The 23,714-nt window shown below is 41.5% G+C and overlaps 1 protein-coding gene across 1 annotated transcript; it reads left to right on the top strand.

Annotated features, from left to right (window-relative positions):
• Window positions 1–13,058: 13,058 nt before the first annotated feature.
• LOC120022855 (visinin-like) lies at window positions 13,059–18,408 on the top strand. Its single transcript, XM_038966894.1, has 3 exons — window positions 13,059–13,600; window positions 18,100–18,211; window positions 18,320–18,408. Exons 1-3 carry the CDS (start codon window positions 13,220–13,222, stop codon window positions 18,406–18,408), a joined length of 582 nt encoding a protein of 193 aa, XP_038822822.1. The 5' UTR covers window positions 13,059–13,219.
• Window positions 18,409–23,714: the final 5,306 nt, after the last annotated feature.

Consider the following 23,714-nt stretch of genomic DNA (forward strand, 5'->3'; position numbering starts at 1 on the left):
TTTGGACCTAGATTTAATGACTTGATTTTGTTAGTTTAGCTACCAAGGCTACAAATAAACATCTGTTTGAATCAAGACCGGACACAAGGAATTAGGATGCCCTCTGTCGGCATGGAATAACGCTAATCTAGTGTGTGTGCTGAGCAGAGGAATTCTGGAATATTGTTCAGAGGCCAGCCAGTTAGTAATAAACACAGGCACATTTCTGATCAATTTAATATCTAGGAAGACAGATACCAACTACAAAAACCCATAACTACATTTTGCACAAATTATATTGTTTTATTGTACAGCAGATGGTTTACACTGCTTTCACTGACCTATCAAAACGTGGCAAGAAAATGAAAAGAAAAATAAACATAAAAAAATATTCAGCTATTAACAAATGGTTCAACAATGAAAACAAATGAAACATGTACAGGTGGAGTTTCTTTAAACCCACGGCTCAGAACAGTGTACCTGTCCATTAACTTTGTCTACCATCAAAACAACAATATATGCTCAAATTATTCACATTTTCTTCTCAAATGGAGGAATGCAGTGTCTGCAATATGTCAGTGCTTCTACCATCCATGAGTCATGCAGCAACACCTCAAATCATCATTCTGATGTGCCATCTGACTGAATGAAAGATAGTATTTGATTGATGGCTATCAAAACATAATCCAATTACCATAAACAGCATGCCCAAACAGTGGATGACTCAGGATGGAGCAAACACAATTTTTCTATGTAACTGCTGTAATAGGCTACATCACAAAATGTGGCTTTTAGTTAATACTGTGACAGACTACAAACCTTTCTTACACATCTCTTCTTCCTTGCAAAAAAAATTAGGTTGGGAGAACAGAAATCTCTCTGTAAACAAAAAAATAACTCCTCTCAGAGCCCCCAATGCAGTAATCCTGCAATTAGCCACTGTTAGAAAATTATTCAAACACAATCTCCACTTTGGACAATGAACAAGATACTTCAAGAGCTGATGTAGGGGGAAAAAACATTCTGAAGCTAGAGCCAAATGGCTGTGACCAAAGCTTTATAGCTTTTGGTAAGTGAATCCCCATGAAGGTCAATAACTTCTCGTCTACATTCCTTTCCCTTGATGTCTGAACTTATAGGAGGAAAGGAACCCCCATTAGTTTCTAAACCTGTAGGTGATGGCCAGAAGCAGGTGGTATGCACTGAAAAGTTATGACCTATGACACCATAATTACATTATTAATTGAGTTGATGAAGGTATCAAGAGGTGATTATGCAGAGCCCTATTCATGAGGGATGATAGTTTAATTACCTCCACCCTCCAGGTCTGTGGAATGTCTAGCCAATTAGTGACATGAGTCAATAAACTGCAGATCATGTTGCTTGTGTTCGAGTAGCCCGGAACGATCTGACATTTCATGATAAGAGAACATATTTATAAGGGGCTGCTTAACTCACTAGTATTCTGTATGTTCTCCTCAAAGGGGAAGGAGACTTCACATCCATCCACAACATTATACAGACCTTTGGGGACCACAGTCAATGGAAGTGACACGAGTGACACATAATTAACAATTATGTCATTTGATAAACCAGAAAGGGAGGAGCGGCTCTTGAAATATAAGTGCCTAGAGAGTAGGCTAACCCTGCTTTTATACATTTCTATAGTAAATGCAGTAATTTAGTAAAATAACAATTAGACCGGAGGAGGAAGACAAGTTAAAGTGCCTGTTGCATTCCTCGTGCTTGTCCGAGGATCAGTCATCTTTCATGGGCTGAGTGTTGTTTTGCAAATCTGTGATAGGCTACATATGGCAACATTGTAACATTATAATAAGCACCATCATGGATCATACATTGTACGGAAAGTGTTAAAACAGTCATTAGTCCTTCGACACGGTGATGTCACCAGCTGTAAAACAATTAACTTTAATATTCAAATGCAATTTCGCCATATGAGTTGTATCTCTAGTAAGTTCACATGCTCCTAAATTGGTTGCACAAAGCTGAAACGTAGCTAAATGAAGCCAAATGAAGATACATGTAAAAACAACTTATGTTTTCGCATGAAAGGTCATCGAATCGTTTGCATTAGTTGTTACCTCGTTCTGCAAAAAAAAAAAAAGACGCAAGTTAATAAGTAAGTTAATAACTATCCGCTCCCCATCAGGTAAATTCGTCAGCTTTTCTCCTCAAGCGCACATGCGTACGACTTGTAACGCTTCGGACTTCCTGATGGCTAATGAAAATGTATACGATTTACAGTGAAACTAACTTTATGCCTACTTCATCGTGTCTTCACATACATCAACTACTGTATTTGCATCTTCTAGCCTTATTAGCCTACCAATGATAACCATGTCTTATACAATTTTTGCATACCGTTTGTGGGCGGGGCTCAGGTGAAATTGTGGGAGGGGTAAAGTGGTCGTTGAGAAAAACACAAAAAAGTGAAAAGGTGGGATCGAATTCCGGAAGATTACACAACTTGTCCAGGTAGATAACTATTTTTTGATAATAAAAAAAAAAGACATTAAACTATGTCGGATTCGACATCAGTTTCACCAGGTCAAAGTAAAAACATGACACATTTTCCAGACAAAGGGCAACTTGTACGCTACCGACTATGGAAAGCCAATGGTTTGAAAACAATGTAGCCTCCCTAGCCTAAACTATTTTCTTTGTTCCTTTGGAGTGAAAATGTAATTAGTTAGGCTATTCTGATGTTCTAAAATAGTGCCTTCCCACTGGTGCCATCTCAGTTCAACGTTCAGTTGATTTAGGCTACATTTGGTTGAGTTTTGAGTTAACGTGAAATCATCCAAAAATGTCATCCTGGCAATGGATTTAGGTTAAAGGTTAGGTGAAAAAGAAACGAAATTCTCTTACCTTGATGACTTTTGGAAATCCAATTAGTTTTCCACGTTGATTTAAGTTCATTACATTGATTGTTTTGGTCGAAATGACGTGGAAACATCGTTGATTCAACCCGTTTTGACCAGTGGGTTCCTGTTTATCCCATACAAACATTGTTTAAATCTTTGTAACCTAATACCAACCACTTTTATATCCAACTCATGTAGATGATAAATTACTTGTAGCCTTTCATATCCCCTAGAATTTATTTGATGCACTTATTCTTTACCCAGTTTTTTTTTGTGTCAACTTGTAGCAACCCCAGGTCAGATTTCTGATTCCCTCGTTCTCTCAGGTGTGACCATGGGGCTCTGTGATGGCCTGTCCCACTGTAAACTGGCCCTGGCCTTTGCAGTGCTGATGGACTTGCTGGGTGGCACCGCCTTGCTGGTGGGAGTCTTTGTCCCTCTGAGTATCAAAGGCAGGGACTTTGGGGACCTCCTGGTGTACACAGGAGCACTGTTCGTGCTCATGTCCCTGGGGGGCTGGGTGCTGTGGTACAGCGGCAACATTGACGGCCTCGTCTCCAGCAAAGAGCTTGGCCACATCGGCACCACCGTGGACCGACTGGCCCGCACCCTCAGCCGCAAGATGCACATCCATCGCCACAGGGGGCCTTAGGGCTGTGGTGACTGGCCATAAAAGCAGGTAAGTTAAGTTACTAGGGACTTGAATAATGGGTTATAGGCCAAAACATATTCTACGTTATACTTACAGGGCTCATCTGTGAAAGAGACCTTGTTCTCAGCATGACGCTCTTAAATAAATTAAATACGCCACTGGACATGCTATTTGTGATGCATCTACTCTGCAGCGTCTAAAATAATGAATTGATTTGTAACCTCTCTCTACCTCTTCTCTCAATAGGCGTTCCATCTACACATTGGTGGGTGGATGCCAGACATGTATTGGATCAATCACCCCCAATCTCCCCTCACATTGAACGACTTCAATAGTTCTTGTGGTCGTGCAGTATTTTACATTTTCTTCTGAGACTTGAGTCCAGCAGTATTAATGTGTGATGGGTAATTAGCACTGTTTAATGCCAAGCAGTTGAAATGCACTCACCCAGCATGTTATGTCTCCTGTATATTACAAACTATTAATGTCCAAAGTAAAATACATTTTAAAAGAATAATGCAATTGCTCATCTGTTAACTGTGGCATAGTGGATGTGATTTAACATTTCTTGTGTGGTGTGATTTAATTTAGAAAAATGGCCTTACAGTCAATCATTTTAATTTCGTTATTTTGCTAATAAATGTGTCCTTGTGTGAACAGCTTCGGGCTCTTTCAATTTTGGAAATGTCTATAGGTTTACTAGTAATGTAAATTGTTTAGATGGTAGCCCTGCAGTGTGAATGTGATCCATTGTGTTTTACGTTTCTGGGAGGCGCAATTGCAGTATTTTCAGTCTCTCCAACCATTCCCTCTTATCTTGGGACAGTTCCTACTGTGAACTGTAGATGGAGACAAACAGATTTACTCTCAGGTCCCCACAAGGAGAGTACAGTATGTACGTCACAGGAGGCTACTGAGGGGAGGACAGTTCATAATAATGGCTGTAATGGAATGGTATCAAATGCATAAGAAACCGTATGTTTGATTAGCATTCTATTTAGTCCATTCCAGCCATGGCTATGAGCCCGTCCTCCCCAGTTAAGATGCCACCAACCTCCTGTGATGTACATTATGTACCAGTAGACCTGTTTGGACGGACACTCTTATTCAACCAAATCACACAGCATACAGTTAAACACACTTAAGAACCTACATGCACACAATGCATATTCCATCGTAGAGACACAGCAACGTAAGTATGTGCGATGACTACTATGCATACCACTATGCAGAGGTAGATATTCATAATTGTACTCTAGCTTCTATGTCCTGTGTATGACCACTATTTGGTTTGCCAATAAGAGAAAAATGGGAGCTTTTGTTTTATTACTTAAACAAAAACGAATTAGCTTTATATTGAGGGGGCTCAAATGAAGTTTATTGCTGTGTTATTCAGAGGATACCGTCAAACAACTGATATCCTGTAAACCTGGCAAGAAGTATTATATTATATTAAAAACAACAACAGGCTTAATGGAAGGCAGGGAAGAGAAAATGGACTCTCCTGGACACAGGAGGTTGGTGGCACCTTAATTGGGGAGGACGGGCTGGTGGTAATGGCTGGAGCAGAATAAGTGGAATGGTATCAAATACATCAAACACATGGTTTGATGCCATTCCGTTAACTCCGTTCCAGCCATTATAGTGAGCCGTTTTCCCCTCAGCAGCCTCCACCGCTCCTGGAAGAAGAGAAAATAGTTTTGTCCTGCCAAATTTAGAGGGGTCTTTAACTTGTGTTCTATAAGAGGTTGTTTCCTCATAAGCTGGGTAATGAGTTTGTGTAGCAGATAATTATCACATACTCTCCAGCATGTGCTGTACCTCATAGATGTATGCTGGGTGACCTAATATTTTTTTAATTTAACTAGGGAAGTCAGTTAAGAACAAATTCTTATTTACAATGACAGCCTAGGAACAGTTGGTTAAACTGCCTTGTTCAGGGGCAGAACAACAGATTTTTACTTTGTCAGCTCGGGAATTTGATCTAGCAACCTTGCGGTTACTGGCCCAACACTCTAACCACTAGGCTACCTATAATATAAGTACATATCTGCGCTAGTACATATATGAATGTGAGATCAGTGTTCTGGTTTGTCTGGATCCACACTTAAATGGAGAGTTCACCTAAATGACAAATCTACACAATTGTATGGGTAGATTCAACTGATCCCTAAGAGTCAGCAAGCAAAAATATACACTCACCGGCCAGATTATTAGGTACAGGAACCGGGTCGGACCCGCCCTTTGCCTCCAGAACATCCTGCATTCTTCGGGGCTTGGATTCTACAAGGTGTCAGAAACGTTTCCAAAGGGATGTGGGTCCATCCTGACGCGATGGCAACACGCAGTTGCTGCAGATCGGACAGCGGTACATTCATTCTGCGTACAGCCCATTCCATCTCATCCTAAAGATGCTCTATTGGGTTTGTTCAGCAACAATGTTCAGATACCCTGTGGTGTTCAATCGTTGCTTAATTGGTATCAAGGGACCTAACGTGTGCCCGGAAAACATTCCCCACCAGCCTGTACCTTTGACAGCAGACAGGATGGGTCGGTCCATGGACTCATGTTGCTTACGCCAAAGCCTGACTCTGCCATCAGCATGATGCAAAAGGAACTGGGTTTTGTCGGACCAGACACTGTTGTGTGTGAAAAGCCCAGGAGGTTGGCCATTTCTGAGATACTAGATCCGGCGAACCTGGCACCTATGATCATACCACGCACAGTCGCTTAGGTCACTCGTTTTGCCCTTTTAACGTTCAATCGAACAGTAACTGAAAGCCTCGATCGCTGTATGCCTGCCACGGCCACGTTACTCACTGTCTGTAGAAACGGTTAATTAATTAATTATGGTCTTCAATTTAATCATGGCCTTAAATGAAGATCATGATTAGTCTAATCCGGTATTTAAGAGCTGAGCTGTGACAAAAGGGCTGTACCAAAAGCCTGCCAAGTCTGAGGCCAGGAATGGAGTTGCCTATATAGCCTATCCTACCCTGGCTGTTTCGTTCCATGTTCCATTGTTGTGATCCAATTGCCAACTATTTTTATAACCCTAACTATATTTACCATGGCATGTATCTTTGACAAACAGACTAATAGGATGGATGGCATGGCCATTCGGTTGCTTTGGCACCGCTCTGTCCTGACATAAACCATCACTTCCTAAGCCTCCATAGCCTCTCCTCTGTCTATCTCTCCGTCAATCAAAAGATTCCTTCACTAGCACGGCAGGCCCGCCACCCACTCGGCCTAAACCTTGATTTAGAGCAAAGGTTAGATTGGTCTCGGGGCAGCAGCTTTACTGGCTCAGAGAGTTGAGGGGGGCGTCAAAACACTTAATCCAATAACCAGGGGCTCTTGGCAAAGTATATTTCTAGCCGAGGGGAAAATCCCCTCTTTAAAATAGATGGATGGACAAAACAAGTGGGAGGAGGGTGTGTGTCAGGCCAGGGAGATCACAATGGATAAAGTGTGTGGACAAAGTGGAATGTGAGGACTAGACTATAGCTGAAGAGGGGTACTATGCCACTCTGTTTTAAGGGGATTTGTGCCTCTGTCCATGGGTGTTCTGGCCATCTGAACATTTAAGTAGTTTGATTTCATTTACAGGTGAATTCGGGGACTGATGGTAACACACACGTCTTGGCGCCAGTCTATCCAGACGTCTCTCTTGATGTGGTTGATCAAATTGAATCCAGGTTATCAGGTTAAAGGTGTGGTGTTGCTTCACACATACAACAATCAAGCACATAGACAAGAAATAGACAAGAAACATAATCAGTATCCTCGATGGTACCTTGTGCCTTTGTGCAAGTTCAATGGCTAACTCATTGATCCTGCTTTGTTGTAAACCCCTCTGGTCCTAGTGATAAACAGAGGTACACAGAGGTGGCGAAACCTCCAGCCATCAAGGCCCATCCTTTTATGTATGGCTATCATGGTTGTCAACCAGTGTCAACCAGTGACAGTCATTATACTTATACCCAGTGGCGACCGCGCCTGTTTTGAGCCACACCTGTTTAGCTAAATATATATATACAGTACCAGTCAAAAGTTTAGACACACCTACTCATTCAAGGGTTTTTCTTTATTTTTACTATTTTCTACATTGTAGAATAATAGTGAAGACATCAAAACCATGAAATAACACATATGGAATCATGTAGTAACCAAAAAAGTGTTAAACAAATAAAAATATATTTTATATTCTTCAAAGTAGCCTTGATGACAGCTTTGCAAACACTTGGCATTCTCTCAACCAGGTTCACCTGGAATGCTTTTCCAACAGTCTTGAAGGAGTTCCCACATATGCTGAGCAGTTGTTGGCTGCTTTTCCTTCACTCTGCGGTCCAACTCATCCCAAACCATCTCAATTGGGTTGAGGTCGGGTGATTGTGGAGGCCAGGTCATCTGAAGCAGCACTCCATCACTCTCCTTCTTGGTATACATTTTCATCATTGAATATTGTAAGCGCTTTCATTGTCTGCTTATATGCCCCCTTCATTTATCTTATGGTTCTGACTTGGTGTACAGGGAGAATACTGTAAGAACGGCCCATGTTCTGAATTCTGTTGCTGTACATTTCAAAAGTGCTGAACAAATAGTTATATTGACTACATCCATTCTAACTCGCTCGTTAATGTCTTAATCGAAATTACGGATATTCTCTTATCCGCTCGTCGTCCACTTATTCCATAGTTTGTACATCTCAATTGTTGGTAGAAACCACATTTGTTTAAGCAAGTCAGCCATATCAGCTATGTTTTTTTTTTAAGGCGGTAAATGAGGCTGAATGAACTGTTTCGCTGCCAGACAAGGCTCCGCTAATAGCCAGGTGTAGCAGTGGTAAGGTGTTGGGACTGCTGTTGGGACAGCTTTATGTAGGCCCTAACATTTTGTGGGCACCATTTGTCGTCGTTATAGTGCAATTAATGTTGTGTTGTGTAATGGCTTTGCTGGCATGCATACAAAAAAATGGCGGAGTTTGTCCCACCAACATTTACATGCTAAAATCGCCACTGCTTATACCAACTCCAACTAAATTGGGGAAGTTATGAGGATTCTACCAAAAATATAATGCACATTTTCTTTCAGGCAGTTTCACCTCAGCAGATGGTGGACTACGGCTTATGGGTCATAGGTCAGGTAAGTGCACTTAAGTCCCCTGGATCAAAGACACAATTATCACTAACTCGTCTTAGGTCTGTAAGACTCAAGAACCTGAATGTTTAGCCCTTTCTAATTACGGGGGAAGAATAGGTAACCTGTGTGTTATTGACATACTGAATCTCTTTTTTTGTGAGACCACCCTTTACTATTTTGTCTGTTTCTGTCTCAAAAGTGGTGTACATGATGGAAAGAGGGGGTTTATGCACATCTTAAATAGTAACAGGAGCTTGAAAAAAATATCTACATCTTATTCTTCTGTGGGTTTTGTGGCGGACTACAACCCGAAAAGGTATATTGTCGCAGAGGGTGGTACGGCTTGTGACAATATTCCATGTAACTCCTCCGCTAAGAATTCTTTCAGTCCCAGGAACCCCTCCGCTGCATCCACAATAATATCTATCTTCCTGGACCTCCTCTTCACCTTGGCAGTGCCATTAATCACTATAGCTATAAAGGCCACAAAGTCCACCTTCTTAACCTTTAAAATGTCTGGGTCCTGCTGTTGAACGGCAACCCCTGCAGCCTTTAGTGAAGGCCTATCCACCACCATGGACTCTTCAGGAGCACCGTTTGAACCCTCAACCCTTTTAACAGCTGCTGCATATGAAATGCTCTGGACAACCCCGACTTTGGCCACCTCATTCTCTTTCACCCTTGTTGGGCGTTCCAAAGACGTGGCTTCATGGTTCCCACCACAATTGCAACATGTCACATTTTCCTCACTTTTAAAACACATGATTTGATCTCCACAACAACATTTCCACAACTTGGACATCTCTGCTTCTCCCTTCTGCAAACACTTGAAACATTACCAAAAGCTTTACAATGATCAGTGCTTTGGTCTTTGGATAAATGTTCTGACTCTGTAGTTTATATATCCCAACTGCACTTGAGTAGGGAGAGACTAGAACAGAGACTCTTTTCCACCATTCACCACACGATTCATCCGACGTGCATCAATCACTCCAGGAATATTTTTCATCTCTTCAAAATCGACTTCCCACGAGACGCCAGATATAACCCCCTTGAGGTGTGCCCTGTTCCGAAGAGACAGCCACGACACTTCAAACTTATCAAATCGGGGGAGACGCCCATTTCTTCTGATCCGCAGAAGCACAAAAAATCTAAACAAGCCCGTCTCTCGGGATCCTCACAGCCTTCACTTTACCCAGCACTCTCTCCACCAGTTTGGATATTTCAAATGGTTTCTTCAAGATCGCTAATCTGCTCAACTGCTCCTCATTAAGAAACTGTACTTCTACTAGATACGAAGGGACATTCTGTCACGACTTCCGCCGAAGTCGGCTCCTCTCCTTGTTCGGGCAGCGTTCGGCGGTCAATGTCACCGGCTTTCTAGCCATCTCCGCTCCATTTTTCATTGTTCCATTTGTTTTGTCTTGATCCCTGCACACCTGGTTCATTCCATAATCACACTGCATGCATTTATTCCTCTGTTCCCCTCCATGTCTTTGTGTGAAATTGTTTATTGTTATGTGGTTATTGTGAAGCGCCAGGCTATGTTTCCATGTTCCGTGTTTGTGCACGTTGTATGTTTATTTGGTACATTAGCTTTGGTGAGTTTTTTTCCGCGCTTTGCACTTTTGCTGGAGGTTTTGACGCAGTTTGTGTCCGTCTGTTTGTTCACTCCAGCCTGAATAAAGTGTGCGCCTGTTCACAAACTCTGCTCTCCTGCACCTGACTTTGCCACCAGTACACACACACCCTTGACACATTCTCATCACTGTACACTACTTTTCTATACTAATTCTCCTTGATTCTACCGCCATTGGATTCAGAATCCACTTCCTCGTCCGCTTCCGCCTTCTTTTTCCCACCAAGTCTCTCCCAGACCATGCTCAAAGTCAAAGATCTACATCACCCACCAAGTCTCTCCCAGACCATGCTCAAAGTCAAAGATCTACATCACCCACCAAGTCTCTCCCAGACCATGCTCAAAGTCAAAGATCTACATCACCCACCAAGTCTCTCCCAGACCATGCTCAAAGTCAAAGATCTACATCACCCACCAAGTCTCTCCCAGACCATGCTCAAAGTCAAAGATCTACATCACCCACCAAGTCTCTCCCAGACCATGCTCAAAGTCAAAGATCTACATCAAAAAAGGAATCTTTGCCCACTGTTACGCTGCTCCCAAACATGATGATTTAATAAAGCTATCATGGTGATTTAATAACACTAACGGGGTCATTTACCTTGAAGGCGATTTGAATAAAGCTCGAAGCTTTATTGAAATCACCTCACCTGGGAACAACAAAACAGCGAGCAGACATTCATTTGTTTCTATGTTAGTGTTCATAGCTGAACATGTTTGACCAAACCCTCTACTTAAGTGGGATCCTAACTGACTAAAGCACCTAAACCATAAAAACGGACCTACGGTTGGCTATCTAGGAACTGCTAGCAATGTGTTGAGAAATGGTTGCATGGCCCCTATACACTAACCTCTGATATCTGTAAAAACAGCTCATACCTGTAAGACCGTTGTGGGTTTTTTCTTATTCAACTCAAGTGTTGATAACGGACAACAAGTCTTAGTAAGGTAAAGCTACAGTCAATAACTACACAGCAACCTATGTGGATAAAATGCTCACGGGCAAAATATAAAAAATAATTGAATTGATTAAAGTTGTTTGAACTTTGCTTGTTAAGACAGGGCAATAGAAAAATCAGGACATATTACGACATTACACGGACATTACATAAAATATATTTTGTGTGTGCTAACGTGTAGGCATGGAATGATCGAGAAACAAAAAGAAGCAGATAAGAAGTTCATTTGGGTGCGTTTGTGGCTTAGCGCCTTAAAAATCCTGTATAATTGACTTAGCCCAGCCGGCAGGTGTAGCGGAATCCCACTTTGCTCTCCGCTGACCATGAATATCACTTTTATCTTGACTTGTCTTCTCTGAGTCACTCACACAGGTAAGCGTTTGAATTCATCTTTATTTATGTCTTTCCTTATTTGTTTCTGTCTATAGTTCTAGCTGTACTCCAAGGAAATGCATTTTGGAGCAGGGATGCGTTAAATTCCCTTCAAATTTATGTGGAAGATTGGAATTGATATTGGAATTTCAGTTTGCTTTCTAAATTGACTGAATGGAACTCCTTTCTAAAAGCATTAGGTTAATATGGACTTTCTCGTTTTTAGTATCTACTCAACATACTGCACTCATTTCACCCATAGTTTTAATTTCTGTTTTAGTACTTTTGAAGCTTCTAATGGTCTCATGTACACCTTTGCTTTACTACACATTACAGCCATGTTAAAGTTGTATTATCATGAATGTATGCTAGTCCATATTTGAGTCATAGATCAAAGGAATAACCACAGGTTTTCAGTATAATGTTTTTAGTTGCCTATGTATGTTAGCACAGTGATCTGTGGAGGCTGGTAGGAGGAGCTATAGGAGGACGGGCTCATTGTAATGGCTGGAATGAAATTAATGGAACGGTATCAGGCATATGGAAACCACGTTTGACTCAGTTTCATTTATTCCATTCCAATAAAAAGCACGAGCTGGCACACACCCAGAGAAAATTATTTAGTGTAGAGGTGCTGACTAACGGTGAATAAGCTATATAAAAAAACAGCCACACACTCCATATATATAACCTTCCAGTAATTTATTGAATAATTGTTATGGCATAATATATTCAATATGCTGTGGGCTATTGTCTTTTAACAGTTTAGCTCAATTCAATATGATCAACCTAGCAATTACGACACACCCCTTGTCATTGGTTGCATTAATTGCACTGTTTGTCTACATAACCCGGCCCAAGCATTCATGACATCACCCTGAAGGCAAATTAATGCTGAAACATTGGGGTTTTGTTACCCAATAAATTACTGGGAGGTTATATATATATGGAATGTGAGACTTTCTTTGTTTGATCATTTATTCCATTTCAGCCATTACAATGAGCCTGCCCTCCTATAGTTCCTGCCACCAGCCTCTTCTGATTGTGACAAACAGAACTGAGAGCCTGGATGTTGTTCAGGTGTGTGTGTGCACGTGTGAGTGTGTTGCGTGCGTGTGTAAACTCATTAGCTGACTGTAGCCTGTATCCTAGACCCGATGATTAGGAATGGGTATTTTATGCCTACTAGACGAAGATCACAGAGCACAGATTATGGTTCATGTCTACGATAACTGTCATCCCGTCACATGCTGGATACACTACTGCAATTAGTTATGGATGGCCCGTTGTGCCCAGATAGTTTTCTTGATGAAAGATTAAAATATTAAAGACATTGGACTCCACTCTGCGATTTTTTTAGACTGGAATAACCTTATTAAATTACTTCATTCCTATTTTCATTTAGAGTTGCTCTTCAAGGGGTCAAGCGAAAAGCCTGCATACAGAGAGAAGGACCCAGCCTCCCAGCTTCTGGATATCGTACATTGTCGGGACGTCCCAAAAAAAAACACATCACAGTCCGTGTTGATATACATTTGCCCTTTAAAAGACACAACAGGGGGCTATTTCTTTCACCTGGAAACATAACATGGGGAACGCCAAGAGCAGCGCCGTCTCCAAGGAGATCCTGGAAGACCTGAAGCTCAGCACCAAGTTCACTGAGACGGAGATCACCCAGTGGTACGAGAGCTTCCAGAAGTCGTGTCCCACGGGACGTATCACGCCCAAGGAGTTCGAGGTCATCTACAGCCGCTTCTTCCCCGAGAGCAACGCCCAGACGTACGCGCAGCACGTCTTCCGTTCCTTCGACACCAACGACGACGGCACTCTGGACTTCAAGGAGTACATAATTGCGCTGCACCTGACGTCCACGGGCAAGACCACCAGGAAGCTGGAGTGGGCCTTCTCGCTGTTCGACGTGGACAAGAACGGATACATCACCAAGTCGGAAGTGACCGAGATCTGCAGCGTAAGTAGTGGGAGGAGAAACGGAGAGTGGATGGGTGGGTGGATAGATAGATCAATAGAGATGACATGCATGTTAGAAACTAATCCTGTTGACTGATGCTTGTCATCTAAATTCAAACCAGCCTTAATCTAGGCCTCTGTATTGGCATTGAGGGCGTTAAGGTTTAAAGCTGTGTGAGGTTGGTTCTGGTCATCAAGTGTCACATGGTTGTACTACTTGGTGATTGACAGATGGGGGAGGGGCTGTGGTTAGGATCTCAGGCAGTATGGAGGAGGGATAAGCCTCAAGCTCTGTTTGATCTTCTAAGATGCTATACTTGACCCCTGATACTTCTACATACTTCTACACACAAACCTTTAACCCAGAAATGGGCGACGCTTACATCAATGGCTCTCAACCATAGGATAATTTAACACTTTGCAACATGAGCAAACTAAGCCAAAAAATAGAATGTTCAATCAAAAAATCTTCACTTTCCATTTGACAAAGAAAGTGGTAACCCCAATATCTCACAATTCATTGCTTTGGCGCCTCACTTCTGCTGTGGAGTCTCAGGGAGCACTACAGTGACCTGGAGGCAGGGATAAATTGTTTTGCCTCGGCAATAGTGTCAATGTGCCTGTGGTGCAGATGAATTCAAGCACTGATACCACTCCACTACAAAGTCTGACCATATTCCCCGGGCCCTGAGCTTAAACTGAAAGGGTGTAGGAGGGAGTGAGGGAATTAGGGAAGATGGGATAAATGTAGGTTAGGAGAGAATGGGGACTGAGATTAAACAGTGTTTAAGATTTAAAGACACATCTCAGTGTGTCCTGGTGTAACAGAATTGCTTCCGTCCCTCTCCTCGTCCCATCCTGGGCTTGAACCAGTGACCCTCAGCACACATTGACAACAATCACCTTCGAAGCATCGTTACCTATCATTCCACAAAAGCCGCAGTCCTTGCTGAGCAAGAGAAACAACTGCTTCAAGGTCTCGGAGCGAGTGACGTCACCGATTGAAACGCTACTAGCGCGCACCGCTATCTAGCTAGCCATTTAACACCGGTTACACTGGGCTGCAGGTCAAGATGTACGTGACACTCACTGTGCGATTATCTTCCATGGCTGTCTGAAAGTAAATGTATGATTTGTCCAAACATGCAAAGGAGGTTGAAAACTAAAATCGTGAATAACGTTTTAGTCCAAATTAAAATGTTTTTTTAAACTTATCATTTCTTATATGGCCCTTCGATCCAGATATATGCTAAAGAATGACAGTGAGTGCCCCACCCTATAGCGATCATGATGAAGCATACAATATTGCCAACCAATATCTGAACAGTCAGTGCTTTGCCATGTAAATGTGACCAATGGCAAACACCATATACCTTATTTTGCTTGGGATAGTAGTGGTTTATATATATATACTCAACAAAAAAATTAACGCAACATGCAACAATTTCATTGGTTTTACTGAGTTACAGTTCATATAAGGAAATCAGTCAATTGAAATAAATTCATTAGTCCCTAATCTATGGATTTCACATGACTTTGAATACAGATATTTATCTGTTGGTTACAGATACCTTTAAAAAAAAATGGGCCTCACAATGGGCCTCAGGATCTCGTCACGGTATTTTAGTGCATTCAAATTGACATCGATAAAATGCAATTGTGTTTGTTTCAACACCATGCATACATGGAACGAACAATAATGTAATCTTATTCAACATTCTGACTCCAAAGCGTGGAGCGCAGGTCACAAAGCATAGGCCGATTTCGATGCACACTGAGGCGCGTGCACTCCTTATTACGCACAACCATAATAATGTGGCGTATGCTTGTCCACACCATAACCACACCACCACCATGGGGCCCTCTGTTCACAACGTTGACATCAGCAAACCGCTTGCCCCATACACGTGGTCTCCGGTTGTGAGGCTGGTTGGACCTACTGCCAAATTCTTTAAAACGTCATTGGAGGCGGCTTATGGTAGAGAAATTAACATTCAAATCTCTGGCAACTGCTCTGGTGGACTTTCCTGCAGTCAGCATGCCAATTGCATGCCCTATCAAAAAATATGGCGTTGTGTGACAAAAATGCACATTTTAGAGTGGCCTTTTATTGTCCACAGCACAAGGTGCACCTGTGCAATGATCATGCTGTTTAATCAGCTACTTGATATTCCACACCTGTCAGGTGGATGGATTATCTTGGCAACGGAGAAATGCTCACCAACAAGGATGTAAACAAATTTGTGCACAGAATTTGAGAGATATTAGCTTTTTGTGCGTATGGAACATGTCTGGGGTCTTTTATTTCAGCTCGTGAAACATGAGACCTACATTTTGCGTTTATATTTTTGTTCAGTGTATATATAAAAATAAAAAATCCTTCTAAACAAACTGAGTCGATGTGAACTGTAAATGAGAACAAGCTGCTGCTGATTTGCCAGTTCACACCAGTCCTTAGGCTCTAATCTTTATTTAATCTCCCTGTTTACAGTTGAAACACTAAAATGTGATTTAGTGTTTTTTGTACCACCTTTTTTCTCTCCAATGTTATTTTGATTCCTTACAAGCCATGGGAACACAATGCGATTTAATCAAAACTAGGGTTCAGATGGGAAGAATATTTATAAATGGTGGATGCTAACATTTGAAATCCCTCAAAACCAATATAATCAAGGGCGTTCAGAGACTTGTCCCAAAGCCACGCCTGCATTGTTTTGGCCGTGTGCTTAGGGTTGTTGTCCTGTTTGAAGGTGAACCTTCACCCCAGTCTGAGGTCCTGAACGCTCTGGAGCAGGTTTTCATTGAGGATCTCTCTGTACTTTGCTCCGTACATCTTTGCTTTGATCCTGACTATTTCCTAGTCCCTGCTGCTGAAAAACATCCCCACAGCATGATGCTGCCACCACAATACTTCACCGTAGGGATAGTGGCAGGTTTCCTCGAGACGCTTGGCATTCAGGCCAAAGAGTTCAATCTTGGTTCAATCAGACCAGAGAATCTTGTTTCTCATAGTCTGAGAGTCTTTAGGTGCCTTTTGGCAAACTCCAAGCGGGCTTTCTGTCTGGCCACTCTACCATAAAGGCCTGATTGCTGGAGTACTGCAGAGGTGGTTGTCCTTCTGGAAGGTTCCCCCATCTCCACAGAGGAACTCTGGAGCTCTGTCAGAGTGACCATCGGGTTCTTGGTCACCTCCCTGACCAACGCCCTTCTCCCCCGATTGCTCAGTGTGACCGGGCGGCCAGCTCTAGGAAGAGTGTTAGTGGTTCCAAACCTCCATTTAAGAATGATGGAGGCTACTGTGTTCTTGGGGACCTTCAATGCTGCATACATTTGTGCCTCAACACAATCCTGTCTCGGAACTCAATTCGTTCGACCTCATGGCTTGGTTTCTGCTCTGACATGCACTGTCAACTGTGGGACCTTATATAGACAGGTTTGTGCCTTTCCAAATCATATCCAATCAATTGAATTTGAATTTGTGGACTCCAATCAAGTTGTAGAAACATCTCAAAGATTATCAATTGAAACAGGATGCATCTGAGCTCAATTTCAGGTCTTATAGCAAAGGGTCTGAATACATATGTAAATAAGGTATTTCTGTTTTTTATTATGGGGTGTTGTGTGTAGATTACTGAGGAAATGGTTTTATTTAATCAATTTTAGAACTAGGCTGCAACATAACATAAAATGTGGAAAAGTCAACAGGTCTGAATACTTTCCGAAGGCACTGTATATTCACAGAACGCAAATACATTTTTATTTCCATGTGAATGGTACCTGATTATTTCATACATTTACATTGTTCAGGAAAGAATACAGTATGTGTTTTTGACAATGCTTCGGAGCGATACGTTTTCTTTAGCCTTACATTACCTTTAAAGATTATCATTTGATCATTTCATAGTACAAACATCAATGTTCTACAGTAATCGCTCTTTTAAAATAATCAGCCCTGGAAAATGGTTTTATGAGAAGATTAAAAAGAACAGGATTGGGGTGTTGTAAGGATATATTCTCACTGCAGTGATCTGGTGTTTTATATATGTTGTTTATATAGGTTGAGAGAATATCCATGACATCCTTTCACAAACACTTCACAACAACATGCCGCTTGTATTAATTCCTAAAGTGAATGTGGATAAAAATGGTTCCATAATAATAGTTATTTGTGTTGGACAACATTAATGAACTTGACATTTTGGCGTAGTCGGCAGGATTTGCTTTACATATTTGTCAGTAAATCTCCCATGTTACAGAATAACCGATGAAAGTGACATACCATAAAACTTCAATTAAACGCCGAATCTCAAATAGCCGTCTGTCCCTTTTAATAGCCGGGCATCAAACACATTTCAGCAAATAAAAACCTGCTTCAAATATTTTATTACATTTTATTGAGTATTAAGGAAATAAACACCTGGCTCCAATAGAAGCCTGTCTCTAATAAACGCTGTTTGTGTTCAGTGATTGAAGGTATACCATTTTTATGTTACCCAACAGGCTATTTTCAAGCTAATTCCCAAGGATAAACAGGCTGAGCTGCCCAACGACGAGAACACACCGGAGAAGAGGGCCAACAAACTCTGGACATTCTTTGAGAAGGAAGAAAATGGTGAGGAAAAGAAAGTCTTGTTTATTTACGTGAATTGACATTTTAACTGTAATATAAACCTGATGATTCCTGTCTGTTTCTTCCTCTTGCTCTCTCTCCCCACCTCAGAGCGAGTTGCAGAAGGAGAGTTCATCAAGGGTGTGATGGACAATGAGGATGCGCTTCGCCTCATTCAATATGACCCTGCCAACAAGTAACCCTCTGCTAATAAAGTCCTATGGTCATAGGACATGACCGTAAGTGTTGACCATAGGGTGTGACAAGACAGCACAAACAGATCTGGGATCAGGTTCCTACATTCCCCGCCCCTATCCTCAACTTACCCATCTTAATGCAGAAAGTATTTCGTTTTAATCCCAGTCTAACTTCAATGTTTATCGGACTTCGGTTCAAATAGTATATGTTTTCCTCCAAATACTTTAGCTGCGCTTGATTGTAAAAACATATGATAACCCTGGCGTTGCAAGCGCTATGCTCTACCAACTGAGCTACACGGGACATTACTTTTTACTATATACTGGTATTGTTTTTACTATATACTGGTACTGTTTTTACTATATACTGTATACTGGTATTGTTTTTACTATACACTGTATACTGGTATTGTTTTTACTGTATACTGGTACTGTTTTTACTATATACTGTATACTGGTATAGTTTTTACTATATACTGTATACTGGTATTGTTTTTACTATACACTGTATACTGGTATTGTTTTTACTGTATACTGGTACTGTTTTTACTATATACTGTATACTGGTACTGTTTTTACTATATACTGTATACTGGTATTGTTTTTACTATACACTGTATACTGGTATTGTTTTTACTATATACTGTATACTGGTATTGTTTTTACTGTATACTGGTACTGTTTTTACTATACACTGTATACTGGTATTGTTTTACTATATACTGTATACTGGTATTATTTTTACTGTATACTGGTATTGCACAAATTCTATATATTTTTGGGACTTGATATTTAGCTTCAGAATGTTTTGAGAAAGGCTAAAGAGTATTGAGAGCTGGTAAGAGGGGTTTAGAAAATGAAAGCAAGCAATGACTAATCTGTTGATACTACTTCATACCAGATGTGCTACTCATTAGCTAATCATTTGTTAAATATTTTGATATGTGTACCAATAATGCAATAATAACAAAGGTAGTGCAATCTTAGGATAATGTTTTAGGACCTTTTAGAGATTGTGTTTAAAATGTAACTTGTCTGTGTTGACATAAAGACATTGATCTTGATACCGACAGACACAATCTAACGTAAAGGTCAAGGGCTAAATACTGTAGACTCACACAATGCCAACTACCATACAAGTCTTCATGACATCTCCTTTTTTCGAAGTAAAAATTGTAAACTGCTTCACTCAGAGTTTGCCCCTGTTATTGAAGGTTAAAGATTGTGAGTTTCAATTAGTTCCTTTGTCTTAATATTATCCTTGTCACGCCCTGACTTTAGTTATATTTGTTTCTTTATTTTTTGGTTAGGTCAGGGTGTGACAAGGGTGGTTTGTTTAGTTTTTGTATTGTCTAGGGGTTTTTGTCTTGTCTAGGGTTTTTGTTTATCTATGGGGATTTTGTATGGTCTAGGGCACAGGTGTCAAACTCATTCCACGGGGGGCCGAGTGTCTGCGGGTTTTCGCTCCTCCCTTGTACTTGATTGATGAATTAACATCACTAATTAGTTAGGAACTCCCCACACCTGGTTGTCTAGGGCTTTATTGAAAGGAAAAACCAAAAACCTGCAGACACTAGGCCCTCCGTGGAATGAGTTTGACACCCCTGGTCTAGGGGTTTGTAGGTTTATGGTGGCCTGAATTTGTTCCCAATCAGAGACAGCTGTTTCTCGTTGTCTCTGATTGGGGAGCCTATTTAGGTTGCCATTTTCCATGTTGGTTTTGTGGGTAGTTGTTTTCTGTTTTTGTGTCTGCACCAGACAGAAATGTTTCGCTTTCGTTCTCCTGTTTGTTGTTTTTGTTCGATTTGGTTTTTTGGATTAAATCATGAACACTTTAAACGCTGCATCTTGGTCCACTCTTCCTTCAGCCCACGAGAAGCGTTACAATCCTCTGAAAATGATAGACACAAACGTTATCGAAGTGCTAATGCTTGCACTGAAATTATTGCTGAACAATCAATCAATCAAATGTATTTATAAAGTCCTTCTTACCACAGCTGATGTCACAAAGTGCTGTACAGAAACCCAGCCTAAAACCCCAAACAGCAATCAATGCAGGTGCAGAAGCACGGTGGCTAGGAAGAAACCTAGAGAGGAACCAGGCTATGAGGGGTGGCCTGTCCTCTTCTGGCTGTGCCGGGTGGAGATTATAACATAACATGGCCAAGATGTTCATAGATGACCAGCAGGGTCAAATAATAATAATCACAGTGGTTGTAGAGGGTGCAACAGGTCAGCACCCCAGGAGTAAATGTCAGTTGGCTTTACATAGCCGAACATTCAGAGTGTCTCTACCACTCCTGCTGTCTATAGAGAGTTAGAGAGCAGGTCTGGGACATGTAGCACGTCCGGTCAACAGGTCAGGGTTCCATAGACGCAGGCAGAACAGTTGAAACTGGAGCAGCAGCACGACCAGGTGGACTGGGGACAGCAAGGAGTCATCAGGCCAGGTAGTCCTGAGGCATGGTCCTAGGGCTCAGGTCCTCCGAGAGAGAAAGAAAGAAAGAGAGAGACAATTCAATTAGAGAGAGCATACTTAAATTCACACAGGACACTGGATAAGACAGGATAAATACTCCAGATATAACAGACTGACCCTAGCCCCCCGACACAAACTATTGCAGCATAAATACTGGAGACTGAGACAGGAGGGGTCGGGAGACACTGTGACCCCGTCCGATGATAGCCCCGGATAGGGCCAAACAGGCAGGATATAACCCCCCCCCCCCCCCCCCCCCCCCCCACACTTTGCCAAAGCACAGCCCCCACACCACTAGAGGGATACCTTCAACCACCAACTTACCATCCTGAGACAAGGCCGAGTATAGCCCACAAAAATCTCCCCCACGGCACAAACCCAAGGGGGGGCGCCAACCCAGACAGGAAGATCACTAGTGTTTACTCTGTCTTTTGAGCACAGTTCTAGCAGCAGTTGAAGTCTCACTCATTTAATACACATACCTTTAATTTTGATAAGATACTGACTTTATGAAAGAGTTGTCATAAACTTTAGATTCCATTACCTTCAAGCTTCATTTGTGTAGCAAGACAAAATCAAATCTGTCTATCAGATGATTATTTGTGTTTGTTTTTAATTATTTGTGTGATTTGTGCTTCCCCCCTCTGTGTTTGTACACAATTTGTTTTGATTAAAAAGTATTGTGAAATAAAGCATTCCACTTCAAGAAAATGTTGTGTTTTTTTTTAATGGTTGATACATTATTCATAGAAATTGATATTTTCTGGTTGGAAATGTCAACATTACATTTAAAATCGATCCATACAAAATGATAACTCTTGCCAAAGACATTCCACACAGATTGTCACACTACTTATATTGCTGATCTTATAGGCTACCATTTTGTTTTTATTTTCACATTCTCTATCATTTACCATATACATCTGAATAATCCTACAGACTTGAAGAGATGGCTGTCACATCCATCAATCCATCCTTCCCTAGTTCCACCCGCTCTTTCTTTCAATTCAATTCAATTCTAGGGCTTTATTGTCATGGGACACATATGTTAACATTACCAAAGCAAGTGAAGTAGATAATAAACAAAGGTCCAAATGTCGTATTATGTCTACAGTGTTGTAACGATGTGCAAATAGTTAAAGTACAAAAGGGAAAATAAATAAACATAAATATGGGTAGTATTTCCAATGGTGTTTGTTCTTCACTGGTTGCTCTTTTCTTGTGGCAACAGGTCACAAATCTTGCTGCTGTGACGGCACACTGTGGTATTTCACCCAGTAGATATGGGAGTTTATCAAAATTGGGGTTGTTTCGAATTCTTTGTGGATCTGTGTAATCTGAGGGAAATATGTGTCTCTAATATGGTCATACATTTGGCAGGAGGTTAGGAAGTGCAGCTCAGTTTCCACCTCATTTTGTGGGCAGTGTGCACATAGCCTGTCTTCTCTTGAGAGCCAGGTCTGCCTACGGCGGCCTTTCTCAACAGCAAGGCTATGCTCACTGAGTCTGTACATAGTCAAAGTATTCCTTAAGTTTGGGTCAGTCAAGGTGGTCAGGTATTCTGCCAATGTGTACTCTCTGTTTAGGGCCAAATAGCATTCTAGCATGCTCTGTTTTGTTAATTCTTTCCAATGTGTCAAGTAATTCTATTTTTGTTTTCTCATGATTTGGTTGGGTCTAATTGTGTTGCTGTCATGGGGCTCTGTGGGGTCTGTTTGTGTTTGTGAACAGAGCGCCAGGATCAGCTTGTTTAGGGGACTCTTCTCCAGGTTCATCTCTCTGTAGGTGATGGCTTTGTTATGGAAGGTTTGGGAATCGCTTCCTTTTAGGTGGCTGTAGAATTTAACGGCTCTTTTCTGGATTTTGATAATTAGCGGGTATCGGCCTAATTCTGCTCTGCATGAATTATTTGGTGTTTTACGTTGTACATAAAGGATATTTTTGCTGAATTCTGCATGCAGAGTCTCAATTTGGTGTTTGTGCCATTTTGTGAATTCTTGGTTGGTGAGCAAACCCTAGACCTCACAACTATAAAGGGCAATGGGTTCTATAACTGATTCAAGTATTTTTAGCCAGATCCTAATTGGTATGTCAAATTTTATGTTCCATTTGATGGCATAGAAGGCCCTTCTTGCCTTGTCTCTCAGCTCGTTCGCAGCTTTGTGGAAGTTACCTGTGGCGCTGATGTTAAGGCCGAGGTATATATAGTTTATTTGTGTGTTCTAGGGCAATGGTGTCTAGATGGAATTTGTATTTGGGGTCCTGGCAACTGGACCTTTTTTGGAACAGCATTATTTTTGTCCTACTGAGATCTACTGTCAAGGCCCAGGTCTGACAGAATCTGTACAGAAGATCTAGGTGCTGCTGTAGGCCCTCCTTGGTTGGTGACAGCTGCACCAGATCATCAGCAAACAGTAGACATTTGACTTCAGATTCTAGTAGGGTGAGGCCGGGTGCGGCAGACTGTTCTAGTGCCGTCGCCAATTCGTTGACATATATGTTGAAGAGGGTGGGGCCTAAGCTGCATCCCTGTCTCACCCCACGGCTCTGTGGAAATAAATGTGTGTGTTTTTTGCCAATTTTAACTGTTTTACCCCCAACACCACTTTCTATCAATTTGTATAGCAGGCCCTCGTGCCAAATTGAGTCGAAAGCTTTTTTGAAATCAACAAAGCATGAGAAGACTTTGCCTTTGTTTTAGTTTGTTTATCAATTAGGGTGAATACGTGGTCTGTCGTACGGTAATTTGGTAAAAAGCCAATTTGACATTTGCTCCTGTACATTGTTTTCATTGAGGAAATGCACAAGTCTGCTGTTAATGATAATGCAG

Source organism: Salvelinus namaycush, chromosome 27 (genome assembly GCF_016432855.1).
Source record: "Salvelinus namaycush isolate Seneca chromosome 27, SaNama_1.0, whole genome shotgun sequence".
Lineage (NCBI taxonomy): Eukaryota > Metazoa > Chordata > Actinopteri > Salmoniformes > Salmonidae > Salvelinus > Salvelinus namaycush.

What these genes read in the sequence shown, in the direction of transcription:
- LOC120022855 (XM_038966894.1), top strand. Translation starts at nt 13,220, where the DNA reads ATGGGGAACGCCAAGAGCAGCGCCGTCTCCAAGGAGATCCTGGAAGAC. An exon ending in AAGTGACCGAGATCTGCAGC is followed by an intron (nt 13,601 to 18,099) that starts GTAAGTAGTGGG and finishes GTTACCCAACAG; the next exon opens with GCTATTTTCAAGCTAATTCC. An exon ending in CTTTGAGAAGGAAGAAAATG is followed by an intron (nt 18,212 to 18,319) that starts GTGAGGAAAAGA and finishes TCCCCACCTCAG; the next exon opens with AGCGAGTTGCAGAAGGAGAG.